Here is a 17,885-nt window from a genome sequence, read left to right on the forward strand (position 1 = left end):
GAGCCCTTAGTGAATCCATCCCTAACTGTGAGCCAGATGTAGCCATCAAAAGAGCCACATCTCAGCCATAGGTTCCCTACCCCTGATTTAGAATGACTACATAATAATATTGTTAAATTAGGGAAATCTGTTTTTATTATCTTTCTTATTTTCATGAACAGTCTAATTACTTTTCTCTGCTCGGTTTCCTCCCTTCTATAACCTTCCGAATGGCTGATTGTTACCGACAGCTCCAGACTGGAGACGCCGAACATTTAAAAAAAAATTATTTTAGTATTTATATAGCGCCGACATATTACGTAGCACTGTACAGAGTAAATTGTCTTGCCACTTAACTCTCCCTCACAAGGGTGTACAATCTAGTCCCTACCATCGTCATATACAGTGGTGTGAAACACTATTTGCCCCCTTCCTGATTTCTTATTCTTTTGCATTCTTGTCACACTTAAATGTTTCTGCTCATCAAAAATCATTAACTATTAGTCAAAGATAACCTAATTGAACACAAAATGCAGTTTTAAATTATGGTTTTTATTATTTAGTGAGAAAAAAAAACTCCAAATCTACATGGCCCTGTGTGAAAAAGTGATTGCCCCCCCCCCCCCCCCCCCCCGTGTTAAAAAATAACTTAAAGGTGGTTTATTACACCTGAGTTCAATTTCTGTAGTCACCCCCAGGCCTTATTACTGCCACACCCGTTTCAATCAAGAAATCACTTAAATAGGAGCTATCTGACACAGAGAAGTAGACCAAAAGCACCTCAAAAGCTAGACATCATGCCGAGATCCAAAGAAATTCAGGAACAAATGAGAACAAAAGTACTGTAATTGAAATCTATCAGTCTGGTAAAGGTTATAAAGCCATTTCTAAAGCTTTGGGACTCCAGCAAACCACAGTGAGAGCCATTATCCACAAATGGAAAACACATGGAACAGTGATGAATCTTCCCAGGAGTGGCCAGCCGACCAAAATTACCCCAAGAGCGAAGAGAAAACTCATCCGAGAGGCCACAAAAGACCCCAGGACAACATCTAAAGAACTGCAGGCCTCACTTGCCTCAATTAAGGTCAGTGTTCATGACTCCACCATAAGAAAGAGACTGGGCAAAAACGGCCTGCATGGAAGATATCCAAGGCGCAAACCACTTTTAAGCAAAAGAACATAAGGCTCGTCTCAATTTTGCTAAAAAAAACATCTCAATGATTGCCAAGACTTTTGGGAAAATACCTTGTGGACCGACGAGACAAAAGTTGAACTTTTTGGAAGGTGCGTGTCCCGTTACATCTGGCGTAGAAGTAACACAGCATTTCAGCAAAAGAACATCATACCAACAGTAAAATATGGTGGTGGTAGTGTGATGGGTCTGGGGTTGTTTTGCTGCTTCAGGACCTGGAAGGCTTGCTGTGATAGATGGAACCATGAATTCTACTGTCTACCAAAAAATCCTGAAGGAGAATGTCCGGCCATCTGTTCGTCAACTCAAGCTGAAGCGATCTTGGGTGCTGCAGCAGGACAATGACCCAAAACACACCAGCAAATTCACCTCTAAATGGCTGAAGAAAAACAAAATAAAGACTTTGGAGTGGCCTAGTCAAAGTCCTGACCTGAATCCTATAGAGATGTTGTGGCATGACCTTAAAGAGACTCTGTAACATTCAAACATCCCCTGGGGGGTACTCACCTCGGGTGGGGGAAGCCTCCGGATCCTAATGAGGCTTCCCACGCCGTCCTCTGTCCCACGGGGGTCTCTCCGCAGCCCTCCGAACAGCCGGCGACTGTGCCGACTGTCATTTCAATATTTACCTTTGCTGGCTCCAGCGGGGGCGCTGTGGCGGCTTTCCATTCCGAACTACACGGAAATACCCGATCTCATTCGGGTCCGCTCTACTGCGCAGGCGCAGGAAACTTGCGCCTGCGCAGTAGAGCGGACCCGACGGCGATCGGGTATTTCCGTGTAGTTCGGAGCCGACAGCCGTCAGAGCGCCTGCGCAGGAGCCAGGAAGGTAAATAATGACGTCACCGCTGCCCGGACTCCACGGAGGGCTGCAGCGAGACCCCTGACGGATGGAGGACGGCGTGGGAAGCCTCATTAGGATCCGGAGGCTTCCCCCACCCGAGGGTGAGTACCCCCCAGGGGATATTTTTATGTTACAGTTCCTCTTTAATAAGGCTGTTCATGCTAGAAAACCCTCAAATAAAGCTGAATTACAAACTACACTCTGCAATTTAAACTATGAAACAGAGCAGAGCTAATGACCCTTTGAACGCCTCTGTAGTAAAATCTTACCTGAAGTTGTCTTTCATTATTTCTTTGATGCATAAGTGCTTCAGAAAATAGCTCTGCTCTCTGACTAAATTAGTTGGAGAGCGCAGAGAAGCTCTTTTGCATAGATAATAAGTGAAGTTTCCTAACTCTTCCTGTACTGGAAACAATATGAGACTCATATCTGTGCTACTAATGTTCTATTTCTTAGCTGTACTACACATACAATTCATTATATCATAAGTTTATTTTCACTTCAGATTCCCTTTGAAGAGGTATTGACAGCCATGTTTGGTAAAATCATGTTTTCTGCTTTCCCGCACGCACTTGGTAAAATGTATGTGGATAGGATTGGCTCGTGTAGGGTAAAGGGGCCCATACACCTAACGATTTCCCGCCGATATACAGCAGATTCGATCACTGTGATCAAATCTGCTGTGAAATCGTTGCGCAAACGCTGACAGAACGATCAATTACCGTCCGAAATCAATAGTTCCCATCGATTCCCGTCGATTTTGCTCGATCGCCGGCGGGTCGGGAGTGCTTCGATAGCGGCTTTCGAATGCCCGACGCAATACAAAGGCAATACTTTACTTGATCTGGCCGGCGCAAGTCCCTGCACTCCTCTTCTCCGCGCTGGGCTCCGAGTCCGGCTGCTTCACTGCACTTCCTGCCCTGGCAGGAAGTTTAAACAGTAGAGCGCCCTCTACAGTTTAAACTTCCCCCGGACAGGAAGTTCAGTGAAGCTGGAGCCGAGCGCGGAGAAGAGGAGAGCGGGGACTCGCGCCGGCCGGAACAGGTAATGTATGCAGGGGGGGCAGCGGCAGCTTCACAGATTGTAATTGGTTTTTATGCTGAAATCGATTCACAATCTGTTTGCAGTAAAGGCAGCCATACGATCCCTCTCTGATCAGATAGGGATCTATCTGTTGGTCGATCTGATGGCAAATCGACCAGTATATGGCCACCTTAAGTTAGCCAGTCTGAGACAGATCTTCCTTGGACCTTCTGATAAATACGGCCTGTTTCCAGGTCCTTGCTACCTATGAATCGCAGACCGACAAGGAACCACAGAAAACGCACATACTAGAATCTAATCTTTTATTGTAGCAAACAGCAGAATACCCATTTTTTCACTTGTCTATCCTTACCCAAATCTTTACAAAATGGCAAACATTAAAATAAAGACACAACTGGCGTCAAAATTAAAAAAAAAATAAAAATGGAAACACAAACCCTACTTTGTTTTTTTTTTATCTGTACAACATGCTGTGGGTATTCATTGTGTACATACAGATGCCACTAGGTTAGAGTGTGAGGGCGGTGGGCGGAGCCTCATCTGTGAGGGATGGGGAGGGGCTTCATGGCGGCCGGACTCCCCCCGCGGCTGACGCAACAACCGGATCTCTCTGCACCATTTATACAGCGGTAATAAGGAAGACGGACAGAGTGGAGACAACTGATCCCCGACCCACTGCAAACTCACACGCAAATCCCTGACATGGGGGAAGGATTATATGTATGGGGCTTATTCTATGAACTGCTGCAATGGGGGCGTCAAAAAATACAGCAAGAATTACAAAAAACGATCTGGAGGATGCTCCTCTAAGGGATTCCTTCTCGCGCTCCCACAATGCCTTTATTGATCACATTTCAGTACCAACAGTAACTGAAACTGTATCTGTTAAAAAAACATAATATTAATAAAAATAATAAGAATCAGAACTTAAAAACGCAAGTACTGATTTGGTAGGGGAGCATCTGAACAACAGAATCTGGAGATAAAAAGGAACTCAGACTATCTGCTGGTTTCTGTTGGTGGACAACATGGGAGGGGGGGGGGGGGGTGCACAGCGGCTACAGCTAGACCAAAATAAAACATACTGAGAATGCTGCACCTCCACAGAAATCAAACTGGAAGGAAAACGAAAAGGCTGAAATGAACACGCTACTTCAGGAGCGGCGTCGCCTGTAACACGTGAACCGTTTCTTCCGCTTGTTATCTTGGTGTGCCGCCTCCACTCTCACGATTACTTCTTGGACCTCAGCGATTTCCGCGGGTTGGGTTTGCCTTTCGCTGCGGGTTTTGCAGCTTTCTTGGTGGGGGCTGGCTTCTTGGAGGGCCGGCTGGCTGCCTTCTTGGCAGGGGGTGGGGGTGGAGCTGCTTTTCCCTTCTTCGCCTTGCTCGGGGGAGGAGACGGGGGAGGTGCTGAGGTCTTCTTGGCAGCTGGCTTTGCCTTCCCCCGAGAAGCGGGCGCTGGCTTCTTGGCTTTAGCAGGGGGAGCTCTTGACCTGGACTTGGGGGGTGCCCTTTTCTGACTCCTAGGAGGAGGAGAAGAGATTTAGTACAAGAATATCCCCAAGAGGAAAGATGGTCAGCAACACACTAATTCCAGCTGGCAAGCAAATTTAATGCGGCTTTAAAATTGGCCCAATTAAATGCACTTAGAGTGGACCCAAATTAAAAATACAAGATTTCAGAAATAAAATCTATTTTCTAAATTATAATAATAAATAGCAGCCTTTTTTCAGCTGCATGATGACAAATATAATTTTTTTTTATGTTTATTGGAGGAACCCCTCCCTTCCTTTCATATTGCGGGGACAGAATCCGGCAAACTGGTCGAGTAGGAGGTGTCCGGCAAAGGAGGAATTGCTAATGGCTGCCACCTGTATAACCCTAGTTATGAAAAGAGAAGGGTGAAAGTCATGCACTGAAATGCTCATAGGCTTGAAGGAGTTTTTTATTTTGAATTAAAAAAATCTTTGGTCTGTTTCCTTTTTAATGCAGACCTGAAGGGTTGGGGATAAAAAAAGGTAGACACTCCACAGGCGTTCCCGATCTTCATGACCCCTCTGCTGCCAGCTGGGACCACACTGCGCTGGCACCAGCCGAGTTTGCGCCTGCGTAGTAACAAGGAGCCGCACATACTACTGCATAGGCGCAAACCCTACTGGCACCTGCGTAAAGTGGCCACGCTTGTACACAGAGGAGAGCACGACCGCAAGCACAATATTCCATACTAATGTGGAATATTTCCAGAGGGTTGCAGTGGAGGGGTGTAGGATGATTGGGGAAGCCTCTGGACTAGTCATGTTTTTTTTAGGTATCTTTTAAGCTCCCTGGCAGTAACCCCGAGTCAGGCTCAGGATGGAAAAAAGAAGCCAGATGCAGTAATCCCGAGCCTGACTCGGGGTAGCCGCCGGGAGGTATAGGGAGAGCACGGTGGCAGTTAGAACTCACCTCCCCCCATGATCCAGACGCTGGAATTCTTCATTTGGTCCTCGGAGGCTCTGGATCCCTCAGGTGAGATTGCCGTTTGTCACATGACTACAGTCAGCGATCTCAATATAGGGGTGCTGCACCAACAGGAGGGAGAACTGCAGTGCTGAATCCCAGGGAGGGAAGTCTGTGCACGGGCTGCCACAGATCTCACTGGGGTATGATTTTTTTTCCCCCTGGTTTTAGGGTCAAAAAGCATGTGAAAAAATTGCACCACTTTTGGATCCTAAAATCTGGAAATAATCCTACCGCCAGGGAGGTTAATGATAATTCTGACCTGCATGCAAGCCAATATTATTAGTATCTCTGACCCAGAGATCTCATAACACAAAACTCTTGCATTCCAGACAATGACAGCAGGGGGCCTTTTACTTCTACAACACTGGAACATAATCACCAACTCAGGGCTACAAGTAGAACTCTAGCTAAAACTTTCCCTTTAATTCTCCAAATAAGCAAATTAACTTCCCTGATGAGGTGGCACTAAAAGATAAGCAACACCATAATAACCTTTAAAGAAAAACATTTCTCGGTTACAGGTGATACAAATCATGCAAAAAGTCTGCAGTGTGTCTACTTCCTGCTTCCATGGAAGCAGACATAGGGCTTGATTCACAAAGCGGTGCTAACAGTTAGCACGCTGGTGAAAAGCCCTTTATCACGCCTAAACTCAGTTTAGGCGTGATAAGTTTAGGTGTGATAAGTTTAGGCGTGATAAGTTTAGGCGTGATAAGTTTAGGCGTGATAAGTTTAAGCACCAACTGGGTTAGCACCGCAGTGCACAGCTGATCAAAAGTTTTACGCTAGCAAGGTCTGGTGCACTTCGCATAGTTTAATGGCGCTGATTTGCGTGCGAGACTTTGCGCGCGATCTAAACTTATCTAAACTTATCACGCCTAAACTTGTCACGCCTATGGCTCGATTCACAAAGCGGTGCTAACCCAGTTAGAGACTTTAGGCATGATAACCATTGCACCACGCTGGTGAAAAGCCAGTTTAGGTGTGATAAGCTGGGCTGTGGAGTCGGAGTCGTGGAGTCGGGCAATTTTGGGTGCCTGGAGTCGGAGTCGGGGAAAAATGCACCGACTCCGACTCCTAATGAATTTGTAACTGTAATTAAAATAGAAAATATGATAAAATGTTCTAAATAGTCATTAAAAATAATGTATATATACAGTGTATATACAGTAATAGCTGTGCTTAGTCCACAAAAATGAAATAAACCAATCAAAATTAGTTACTTGTGCTGCTTCAATAAAGCAGTCCCCGTATTTTTAAGGTCAGATATACATATCTGATTGTGACTGTATATATGATGTGTACACAGGAATCTCTTATATATATTAAATAACATCTATGCTGTAAGAATAAAGCCTGATGTGTAGCTGTGTCACTAATAGAGATGGTCAATGAGATGGAAATAATTCTGCACTGATGCTGATTTATGCAAATGTATGCACTCTCTTTGCTGATGAAATCAAATAATTTGATATGTTGTTAAAATTTGGTTTGGTGACTACAAATTAAAGGGTACCTGAGACGGATGAAAAGTAAAGTTTTATACATACCTGGGGCTTCCTCCAGCCCCCTTCAGGCTAATCAGTCCCTCGCTGTCCTCCACCACCCGGATCTTCTGCTATGAGTCCTAGTAATTCAGCCAGTCAGCGCTGTCTGGCCGCATGCCGCTCCCACAGCCAGGAACATTCTGCACCTGCGCAATAGTGCTGCACAGATGTAGTATGCTCCTGGTGGCGGAGTGTGTGCATGCGCACAACGCCCGACTGGCTCAAGTACCTGGACTCATAGCAGAAGATCCAGGTGGTGGAGGAGGACAACGAGGGACTGATTATCCTGAAGGCGGCTGGAGGAAGCCCCAGGTATGTATAAAACTTTCATTTCATCTGTCTCAGGTTTACTTTGTTACACAGTAGTACTATACTCTACATATGCACTCCCCACAGAGCTGCAGGGAATACACTGAGAATGCTGTGCACATTGAACACAGAGGTGTTGTCTGTCACCCATAAACCTTGTTCAGATTGTGCATGAAGAATGTGTAATAGAGGAAGAATCTCTTCATTCCCCTGCAGAGTACCTGCACATCATTCTTACATGTACCCACACTTACATTGCCTAGGGCATGATAGATGTTCTTTGTTCCGGTTTGTACCTTTTACAAGTACTCTTACCAAGGACTAGTTTTAGTCTAAAGGGAATAAATATAGTAGTCTACATATCCTTCTCACTTCAGTTGTCTTGTAAAATTCCTAAGCGTTGGCAGTTAAGAGACGAATTTCACGTTACATGCTTTTAATCAACAAAATTGTAATATGCAAATTAGAGGAGTCGGAGTCGGTGGAGTCCTAAACTGAGGAGTCTGAGTCGGTGGATTTTTGGACCGACTCCACAGCCCTGGTGATAAGTTTAGGCATGATAAGTTTAGGTGTGATAAGTTTAGGTGTGATAAGTTTAGGTGTGATAAGTTTAGGCATGATAAGTTTAGATCGCTTGCAAAGTCCCGCACGCAAAGCAGCGCCATTAAACTTTATACGAAGTGCACCAGACTTTGCTAGCGCAAAACTTTTGATCAGCTGTGCACTGCGGTGCTAACCCAGTTGGCGCTTAAACTTATCATGCCTAAACGTATCACACCTAAACTTACCATGCCTAAACTTATCACACCTAAACTTACCACACAAGGGCTTTTCACCAGCGTGCTAACTGTTAGCACCGCTTTGTGAATCAGGCCCCTAAACTTATCACACCTAAACTGGCTTTTCACCAGCGTGGTGCAATGGTTATCGCGCCTAAAGTCTCTAACTGGGTTAGCACCGCTTTGTGAATCGAGCCCATAGTGTTAACATCCTGTGCTTTCAAATTAGCTGCTCTGCCGAGGCTGCCAGCTGAGAGATCAAATTTGTAACTTGTAATTAGTCACAGTTGAGGGGGAATTAGACAGGCAAAACTCTCTAAAAACATACAGGGTGCATTCCTCTCTGTCCTGTGCAAGAGTTCAGGCCCACTTTAAGATGCTAATAGACACTGGCTGGCATGCAAATATAATGCAAATTATTATAGCGTATAAAGGGCAGTCAGTGACAAGGCTCGTCTGAGGTACTCTTTGAAGCTCTGGGGAAAATGTTAGCACTATACTAATAATAATTATTTACTGCAAATTGAATGCAGCTCCGAATTGCAAGAATAAGACTTCTCAGTAAGTGCTGAGTAAGTAAGACTGACCAGATTCCACGCCGGATACAATTGGCATACAAGCTGAAGAAACTGCCATCTCATTGGACATTTCTGTCGGTGATTGGCAGCACACTAAGCTCAATGGAATTTTTGTGTAAAGCTAAAAAAAAGGTTTGCTGTTAATTTTCGCAACGTGCAGTGCTTCAAAAGGGCCTTTTAGCCACCAAAACTGGAATTTCACTTCAAATTTACATACTAAATACAGGTTTGTCCTGAAATTGCAATCCTCCCCTTCACCGAATTTAATATTAGGGAATCCAGATTTTATTCCGGGCTTGGCTGGGGATCTTTCCTGGCTGCATCCTCTCAAATTACATAGGCTAGCTCAGTGATCTGCAAACGTGGCTCTCCAGCTGTTAAGGAACTACAAGTCCCACAATGCATTAGACTTATCAATCATGACTGTGGCTGTCAGACTCCTGGGATGCATTGTGGGACTTGTAGTTCCTTAACAGCTGGAGAGCCAAGTGTGCAGATCACTGGGCTAGCTGATTTCACTTGCTTCGGCAAATTAATCCCCCCTCTCCAATTAGCTAATCAACATGGCCTGTCCCGTGCTCAGATCTTACAACTTTACCAGCTCCACCATTTCTGGTGCTTCCTGGGAACCAGGTCTCCTGACTCCTCCCCAACTTATTTTGAGCGATGGACCCGGTCTTCTGCCCTTGATGGAGGAATGATCTCTTATTTAAATGGTGTATTGGCAGGCTGTTCGGATCATCATGTGTCTCCCATTACTGACAGATGGCATGCTGACCTAGGGATTTTTATTTCCCCTGCTAAGTGAGCTCATTGTTACGAAACTCTTATGTAAGGAAGATACTTGTAGGTTTATTTAAAGTAAGATTTTCACAGTACAGATTCTCTTTAAATTAAAACAACTGAAACTAAATTTACATACTAAAGAGAAAGCTATGCAGGATGGTTGACATGAGGCTCTCAATACTGCCCCCCAGTGGAGAAGCACGAGTACTAATGCTGGCAGATTGCTGCATCCTCATAGCTAGCACAATGTCCTTGTACTGGATCAGCTAAACAGGCACGCCGTACAAGAAAAGGAGAAAAATACTGGCTTAAAGGACAACTGAAGTGAGGGGGATATGGAGGCTGCCATACTTATTTCCTTTTAAACAATACCAGTTGCCTGGCTGTCCTAATCCTCTGCCTTTAATACGTTTAGCCCATAGAACCCGAACAAGCATGCAGTAGATTAGGCGTTTGACATTATTGTCAGATCTGACAAGATAAGCTGCATGCTTGTTTCTGGTGTGATTCAGACATTACTGCAGCCAAATAGACCAGCAGGACAGCCAGGCAAATGGTATTGCTTAACAGGAAATAAAAATGGCAGCCTTCATACACTTTACACTTCAGTTGTCCTTTAACAGCCGTTTCGCTGGAAGCCCGCCTCTTCAGAGACCAATCCGTCAGTCTCTAAAGAAGCGGGCTTCCCGCGAAACAGCTGTTAGGCCGGTATTTTCTACTTTTGCTTGTATGGTATGCCCGTTTAGCTGATCCATTTAAGAAACCTTAATAGCGTCTTTTCTACAAACTGTGATTTATAGTACCTTTATGAAGAGCACATCTATGGGAACTTATCACTAGCCAACGCTTTTGGTGCCGACCTGCACAACACTACATTCTAGAGGTTTGGAGCGCAGAATCGAGTACGGAATCGTGCCGAAAAAACGATCGGGTCGCAAAATCGCACGAATACCCAGCATTAGATGCAATCCAGCATGACATTACAGCTGGACAGAGATTGGCTGTTACACAGTTTAAACCGGTCACCTGACACGGTCTTTACAGATCATTCCTGGTGGTAGTTTTGGAATGACAGCAGTACAGACAGCTCCTGGTTAGTCAGTGTGAACTGCAATATGGAGGATGGGTGGCTGTGAGCTGCCTGAGTCTATGGCAGTACTATAGCAGGTGGGCAGTTTTCTAGCAAGGCCACTTGCTAGCGAGTTGTCAGCAGACAATTGGAAAAGGCCAACAAAAAGATCTCAAGCAGCTATTTTGGTTGACCCAAGTTGCTTCACTTCCCGAATAAGCTTTTAGCAAATTCCAAACTGTCTTGTGGGAAATAAATCTGGGTAAGCATGGAGGACTACAACTGCTACTCAACACCCTCATCTGTATGAGAGCTGCAGATCTCCTCCCGGAGAAGAGTACCTTTTCTTTGGAGGGGGTTCGTCCTCTTCAGACTCTTCTTCTTCAGATGATTCCTCCTCTTCTGATTCCTCTTCAGACTCGTCATCGTCCTCTTGTGGAGCTGCCTTGTCTGGGAACAGGACGCAGGGACTGCCATGGGAAAACGGCGAGATCAGGAAACGCCAACAACACGTAACACTCAGAACCAGCGCATCATCCTGCAAGGACACCTACCTGGGGTAGTATGGGAAGCTGAGCTGGTATGTACCGCTAAAACCTTTCCCCGAGATCTGTTCCATCCAGCCGTTCTTCTCACATTTCTGCAAGGTCCTCTTCAGCAGATGAACTGGGGATGGGGATCATCAGGAAGGAAGTCACTTGCCAATGAGCAGCCATGCTACATCCCTCCCCGCTGCATGCTATGTTACATCCCTCCCCACCCTGCTATGTCACACCCGACTGTTGTGCTATGTCCCCTCCCCACTGCATGCCATGCTACATCCCTCCCCGCTGTGGTATGTCCCTCCCTGCTGCACACCCTCCCCGCTGTGGTATGTCCCTCCCTGCTGCACACCATGCTACATCCCTCCCCGCTGTGGTATGTCCCTCCCTGCTGCACTCCGTGCTACATCCCTCCCCGCTGCACACCATGCTACATCCCTCCCCGCTGTGGTATGTCCCTCCCTGCTGCACACCCTCCCCGCTGTGGTATGTCCCTCCCTGCTGCACACCATGCTACATCCCTCCCCGCTGTGGTATGTCCCTCCCTGCTGCACACCATGCTACATCCCTCCCCGCTGTGGTATGTCCCTCCCTGCTGCACACCCTTCCCGCTGTGGTATGTCCCTCCCTGCTGCACACCATGCTACATCCCTCCCCGCTGTGGTAGGTCCCTCCCCCGCTGCACTCCACGCTACATCCCTTCCGGCTGCACGCCGTGCTACATCTCTCCCCGCTGCACATCATGCTACATCCCTCCCCGCTGCACGCCGTGCTACATCCCTCCCCGCTGCACGCCGTGCTACATCCCTCCCCGCTGCACTCCATGCTACATCCCTCCCCGCTGTATGCCATGCTACAGCCCTCCCCTCTGCACGCTGTGCTACAGCCCTCCCCGCTGTCAGCCCTCCCCTCTGCACGCTGTGCTACAGCCCTCCTCGCGGCACTCCGTGCTACAGCCCTCCCCTCTGCACTCCGTGCTACAATCCTCCCCGCTGCACTCCGTGCTACATCCCTCCCCGCTGTATGCCATGCTACATCCCTCCCCGCTGTATGCCATGCTACAGCCCTCCCCGCTGTATGCCATGCTACAGCCCTCCCCGCTGCGCGCTGTGCTACAGCCCTGTCCTCTGCACGCTGTGCTACAGCCCTACCCTCTGCACGCTGTGCTACAGCCCTCCCTGCTGCACTCCGTGCTACATCCCTCCCTGCTGCACTCCGTGCTACATCCCTCCCCGCTGTATGCCATGCTACAGCCCTCCCCTCTGCACGCTGTGCTACAGCCCTCCCCGCTGCACTCCGTGCTACAGCCCTCCCCGCTGTATGCCATGCTACAGCCCTCCCCGCTGTATGCCATGCTACAGCCCTCCCCTCTGCACGCTGTGCTACAGCCCTCCCCTCTGCACGCTGTGCTACATCCCTCCCCGCTGTATGCCATGACGTTCAATCACACTCACCTTGGAAGCTGGAGTTGACGCCAGGGTGGTTTTCCAACACGTACTTCTTAATGGCAGTTGTGGAACAAGTCTTGGGTTCGTTCATTGCTGTGATTGCAGACAAGATGGCGTCCTCAAAAACACCACCACTTAGAAGGGGCTTATCGCCTGACCGCTTCAGCTGTGAATACATTTTAAATTACACAATTGAGCTAAGAGGGGCTATAATCATTATGGATCAAGCCTTATTCCAAATGGAATATAAATGAATGGAGAGGTAGAGGTCATTATACCTATTTATATAACTACACACAATTAAACAAGAAACAAAACAACCTCCCCTTGAATTGTAATCAAATTAATACATTTATGACGCTGAGTAAACTGTAACAAATACTTTATTAACCAACAAGCACTGGCTAATAACAATTAAAACAACAATGAGGCGTGGCCCCCCCAGGCTCCAATGATCCCCAATAAATAGATATAAATGGTAAGTACCGTATAAATATGTCTCCTATTAGACCAATGAAATATGGTTTCACCCCATAAATTTTGTAGGCATGCAGGCCAATATGCATGCGGACAGGCTTATAAGCAAGTGGTGCGACACTGGTCCAACAGCAGATACAAAGTATATATATCAAAATCAACCTAATCCCAAACTTGGTGGTTCACATTGGCTCAAATAAATCTGGTATTGCACCACAGATATCACAAACACGCATAACAATATGCATGCACGCTACATGGAGAGATGGTGCAGTACTGAGTCAATGGGACCAAAATCACTTATGAATTGCTGTAATTAATTCGTTTAAAGTATGTCTCCTACCAAATATGGTGTCACCCCATAAATTTTGTAGGAATGCAGACCAATATGCATGCGAACAGGCTTATAAGCAAGTGGTGTGACACTGGTCCAACAGCAGACATAATATATATATATATATATATATATATATATATATATATATATATATATATATATATATATATGAAGCAATTCATCAAAATCGACCTAATCCCAAAGTTGGTGGTTCCCATTGGCTAACCGGGTGGCATGAAAAAGTAGCTGGGTGGGGTGGGACAGAAGAATGCAGGATCGGCGCTTCTCTATGCAACTCACACACTTACAGCATAGGAGGCAGATGAGAAGGTGAGTCGATGATTGCTGGGTGGTCACCAAAATAAGCAGGGTGGAGCACCCAGCTAAAAGAGCCTGGGGAGAACACTGATTATAGTAATAAAAAAATGATTGCTGTATCAAAAGCCAAAATTGTCAGGAATGTTAAAGTGAACCAGAGACGAAGCACCTTCATGTATTTTACCATATACATCACTGGGAACATGGCAGTAAACACCTACCCTGCTCTGTTTCATTCTTCTCTGCTAAATCTGCCTGTTATCAGCCCTAATAAGAATCCCCGACTGAGCATTCAGTCTGTCTTTGCTCAAGAATCATTATAGCTGAGTCTGCCTTCTCTGATGTCTTGTCAAGCCCAAGCCTGCCCCTTCTGGCTCTACTCTAATGACTCAGCTATAATGATTCCTGAGCAAAGCCAGACTGAATGCTCATTCTGGGATTTTATCAGGGCCGATAAGAAGCAGGCTGAGCAGTGAAGGATGAAACAGAGAGTAGGGTAGGTGTTTTCTCTAATGTTCCCACTGATATATATGGTAAAATACATGAGGGTGCTTCGTCTCTGGTTCACTTTAAGGGGTAAAAATCCCAGAACCTGGAATGGTTCTAAAGCCAAAGCCTCATCTGGTGGTACGGCTCAAATACGTCTCCTCTGAGGCCTCTCAACAACAATACAAATATTGTATGTCAGGCTAGACACGACACTCGATATGAACGGACTGAGACCTTCGTGTTGCTCTGAGGCTTTCCCCCTCCTCACCTGGAATGTTCCGGACGCTCCTTTTCCTGTGATCTGTTCCAGCTGTCCCTTTTCCACAGCTCTCTGCAGAGCGTTCTTCAGCATCTGAGGCCTGGGGCAGAAAACAAGGACATTACAGGCCGCAGTGGGGGAGACAGCAAGAAACAACGAGCACAGAGAGTGCCAAATCGCTAATGCTGGCCATGAATGTGAAGATTTCTCCTCCCCTAAACCGTCAAGGGACACCATGAGATAAACACTTGTATGTACTGTATTATAACACATACAGTAAGACTCCCTTTATAGTAAACTCCAAGGGACCAGAAAAAGTAGTTTACTACATCAGAGGTTTACTATATCGGAATTGGTCATACGTATTTTTATACATATGAAGTTGCTGGGACCTGAGGACCGAATTTACTATATCCAGAGGATTACTATATCAGACTTTACTACAATGAGATTCTACTGTACACACTCTTCTACTGAAATAATAACATTAATAATTATAAATACATGAACCAATGAAAGAGGTAGGCCTGACCGATTTTAGGAAAAAATTGAATTGAGCGATTTCTGTCCGAAATTGTGATTTCGATTTGATTCACGATTTCCTTCAAATTAAGCTTTGTTCCCCTTCTTTGCCTGTTTGTTCCCCCTCTGTCCCCCTGTCTCTCTTTGTGCCCTCTTTATGCCTCCTCTGGGTCTTTCTCTTGCCCCCTCTGTGTCTCTGTGCCCGCTGTGCCTCTCTCTGTGTCTCCTGTGCCCGCTCTGTGTCTCTCTGTGCCTCCTCTGTCCCCCAAGCTGCATCACTTCTGGACATAGCTTCAAGCACGAGTCCAGTGATCCCCGTCTATCCACTTCGCCTCCTGCAGGCTTTAATGCACGGAATACTTCCTGTATGTCATGTAACATACAGGAACCCGGAGTTTTACCAAGCACAAGAGCCCGCAGACTGCGATAGAGGACGGACAGCGTTTTGACTAGTGCGGAAGGTATGTCCAACGCTGCGTGCCGCGCGCTCCGGGACTTTGGGGAAGTTTGAAGACACTTCTTCAAACTTCCCCCATGTGGAAATGACGTGATCGCGATAATTGCCGCTTTGACAATTCCGAAATTGTGATCTTGGTGATCGCGATTTTGGTTTAAATTCGATTTATCTCTCAGGCCTAGTAAGAGGTCTTCTTATCCCATTAGCAGCTTCAAAGGAATTATCTCAGTAGAGAAAAAATGCCTCAGCCGGCAAAACTTGTTGCGTTATAAATTCTTGGAATGCTCTGATCTCTCTCTCTCCACTAGCAGAAAATAAAGAAAGTGAAAGTTATGGTCTCACACTGCCACCTAGTGACAAGACGCCATAAATACACATTACAGCAGTACTAACTATTAGCAAGGAAATGTAACAAATAAGAAATGAAAAAGTGCTAAAATAAACTGGCCTGGAGCACTTGTAAGCAAGCCTCTAAATTAGGGACGTCAAACTCAAAATACAAAGTGGGCAGAAGTTGAAAATTGGATCTAAGTCGCGGGCCAACGTCTATGTCTATTAGCCATCTCTCTCCCTTATAAAGTTCCTTGGTTTCTAATACCCCGTCTCCCTTATACAGTGTAATTCCCAGGTGTCTAGTTGTCCTCCCTCCCCTGGGGTCTAATGCCTCCTCTCTCCAAAAGTTATTCGGTGTTTAGTGGTCCCCCCCCACCCCTGTACAGTTCCCTGGTGTTTAGTGGTCATCCCTCCCCTACACAGTTCCTTGGTGTCTAGTGTCCCCCCTCCCTTCCCTATACAGTTCCCTTGTGTCTAGTGCTTTGTCCCTCCCTCCTCCATTAGGCTTCCCTGGTGATCTAGGTCTTCACCTCCAGTATAGCTCCCCTGGTGGATTAGAGGGGGCCAAACACAGTGCAAAGTGGGGAAACCACTTGGGGGCCAAATTTCATGGCTCTGAGGGCCATATGTGGCCTGCGGGCCGGAGTTTGACATGCATGCTCTAAATAAATTGGCAACTAAAGGGTTAAAGGACCACTAGTGTGAAAAATTGTAAAATATACAATTCATATTTATAAGAAGTGTATTCCTCCCAGAATAAAATGCTTGCAGTGTTGGGTCCCCGGTTTAAATCTCAGCCAGATCAACATCTGCAAGGAGTTTGTATATTCTCCCCGTGTCTGCGTGGGTTTCCTCCGAATACTCTGTTTTCCTCCCACATACCAAAGACATGCAGATAAGTTAATCGGCTTCCCCCTAAATTGGCCCTAGACTATGATACATCCACTACACGATACATACATAGACCTATGACTATGGGAGGGATTAGATTGTGAGCCCCTCTGAGGGACAGTGAAGTGACAATGTGCTCTGTACAGCGCTGTGTAAGATGTATATGTGTGTGTGTGTATATATATGTGTGCGTATATATATATATATATATATATATATATACATATATACATATATACATATACATATATATATATATATATATATATATATATATACATATATACATATACATATATACACACATTATATATATGTGTATATACACTAAATAATAATAATTGGGCTGCCAGAACAGCATTGAAGTCTGACTCGCATGGCTAAGCCTACTGCAAGGTAGACAATTTAGATTTCCTTCGGGTAACAACGGTTGTATGTGTGTGTGTACCTAAACCGTTCTGAGTGCAGGGAACAGATAAAAAAAGGTCAACAGTTCAATACTGCTAGTTTTTGCCTTTAAATGCAAAATAAGACTGGTATTCCATGAAAGTTCTATTTAGAGGTAGTACTATAGATACAGTCGGTTTATTTCCAGTGCAGATTTGCTTTCAGGTGGACCTGAAGTGTAACGACAACATGCAGCGGGGGCCACAAAAGAGTGAATACAGATTTAAAAACTGACCTTCAGTGCCACAAAATTCCAGAAAACAGATGGTTAGCCTTTGTCCTGGCTAGGGTTGCTGGGAGATTGCGCCATAGGTGGCTCAGAGGTGTGGCTTAAGAAGTACTGTGCAACTCAGCCAGCCTATTACAGATAGGGGCGGAGGGAGGAGATGTGGAAAGCCAACCACGGTATGAGGCCTTCCAGAGCTGCTGCAAGGCTTCCATGCTGCCGAATACAGAAGCCATCTCCTGCTGCTGCATTGGGTGAGAGGGAGGGGGGACAGTCATGGGAAGGGCTGTTCTGGCTCTCATTTATTTTGGAATGTATGGTTCAGGTCAAACAAATATGTATAATTTGTTCAGGTTCTCCCAATCAATAAAATTATTTATTTGAATGAAAATGATCAGAACTGATAACTTTTAGGGCTCATTCACACTACACAACGCAAGTACAAACACGATTTCGTGCTTGCGTTGCCATCGCACAGTCAACGCACAGAATGCACGTCGGGGAGCG

General features: G+C 45.9%; 1 protein-coding gene across 1 annotated transcript in view; it reads right to left on the reverse strand.

Annotated features, from left to right (window-relative positions):
• Window positions 1-3,347: 3,347 nt before the first annotated feature.
• The window catches only part of HP1BP3 (heterochromatin protein 1 binding protein 3), a 54,697-nt gene continuing 40,159 nt past the window's right edge, over window positions 3,348-17,885 (reverse strand). Inside the window, exons 8-12 of the mRNA XM_068241665.1 lie at window positions 14,512-14,602; window positions 12,629-12,788; window positions 11,187-11,298; window positions 10,974-11,102; window positions 3,348-4,585 (exon numbers count right to left, since the gene is read on the reverse strand). Coding sequence (XP_068097766.1) covers window positions 4,294-4,585; window positions 10,974-11,102; window positions 11,187-11,298; window positions 12,629-12,788; window positions 14,512-14,602 — 784 coding nt within the window. The 3' untranslated portion in view covers window positions 3,348-4,293. The remainder of the gene's footprint in view (window positions 4,586-10,973; window positions 11,103-11,186; window positions 11,299-12,628; window positions 12,789-14,511; window positions 14,603-17,885) is intronic.

The sequence above is a fragment of the Hyperolius riggenbachi genome, chromosome 6, assembly GCF_040937935.1.
Source record: "Hyperolius riggenbachi isolate aHypRig1 chromosome 6, aHypRig1.pri, whole genome shotgun sequence".
NCBI lineage: Eukaryota > Metazoa > Chordata > Amphibia > Anura > Hyperoliidae > Hyperolius > Hyperolius riggenbachi.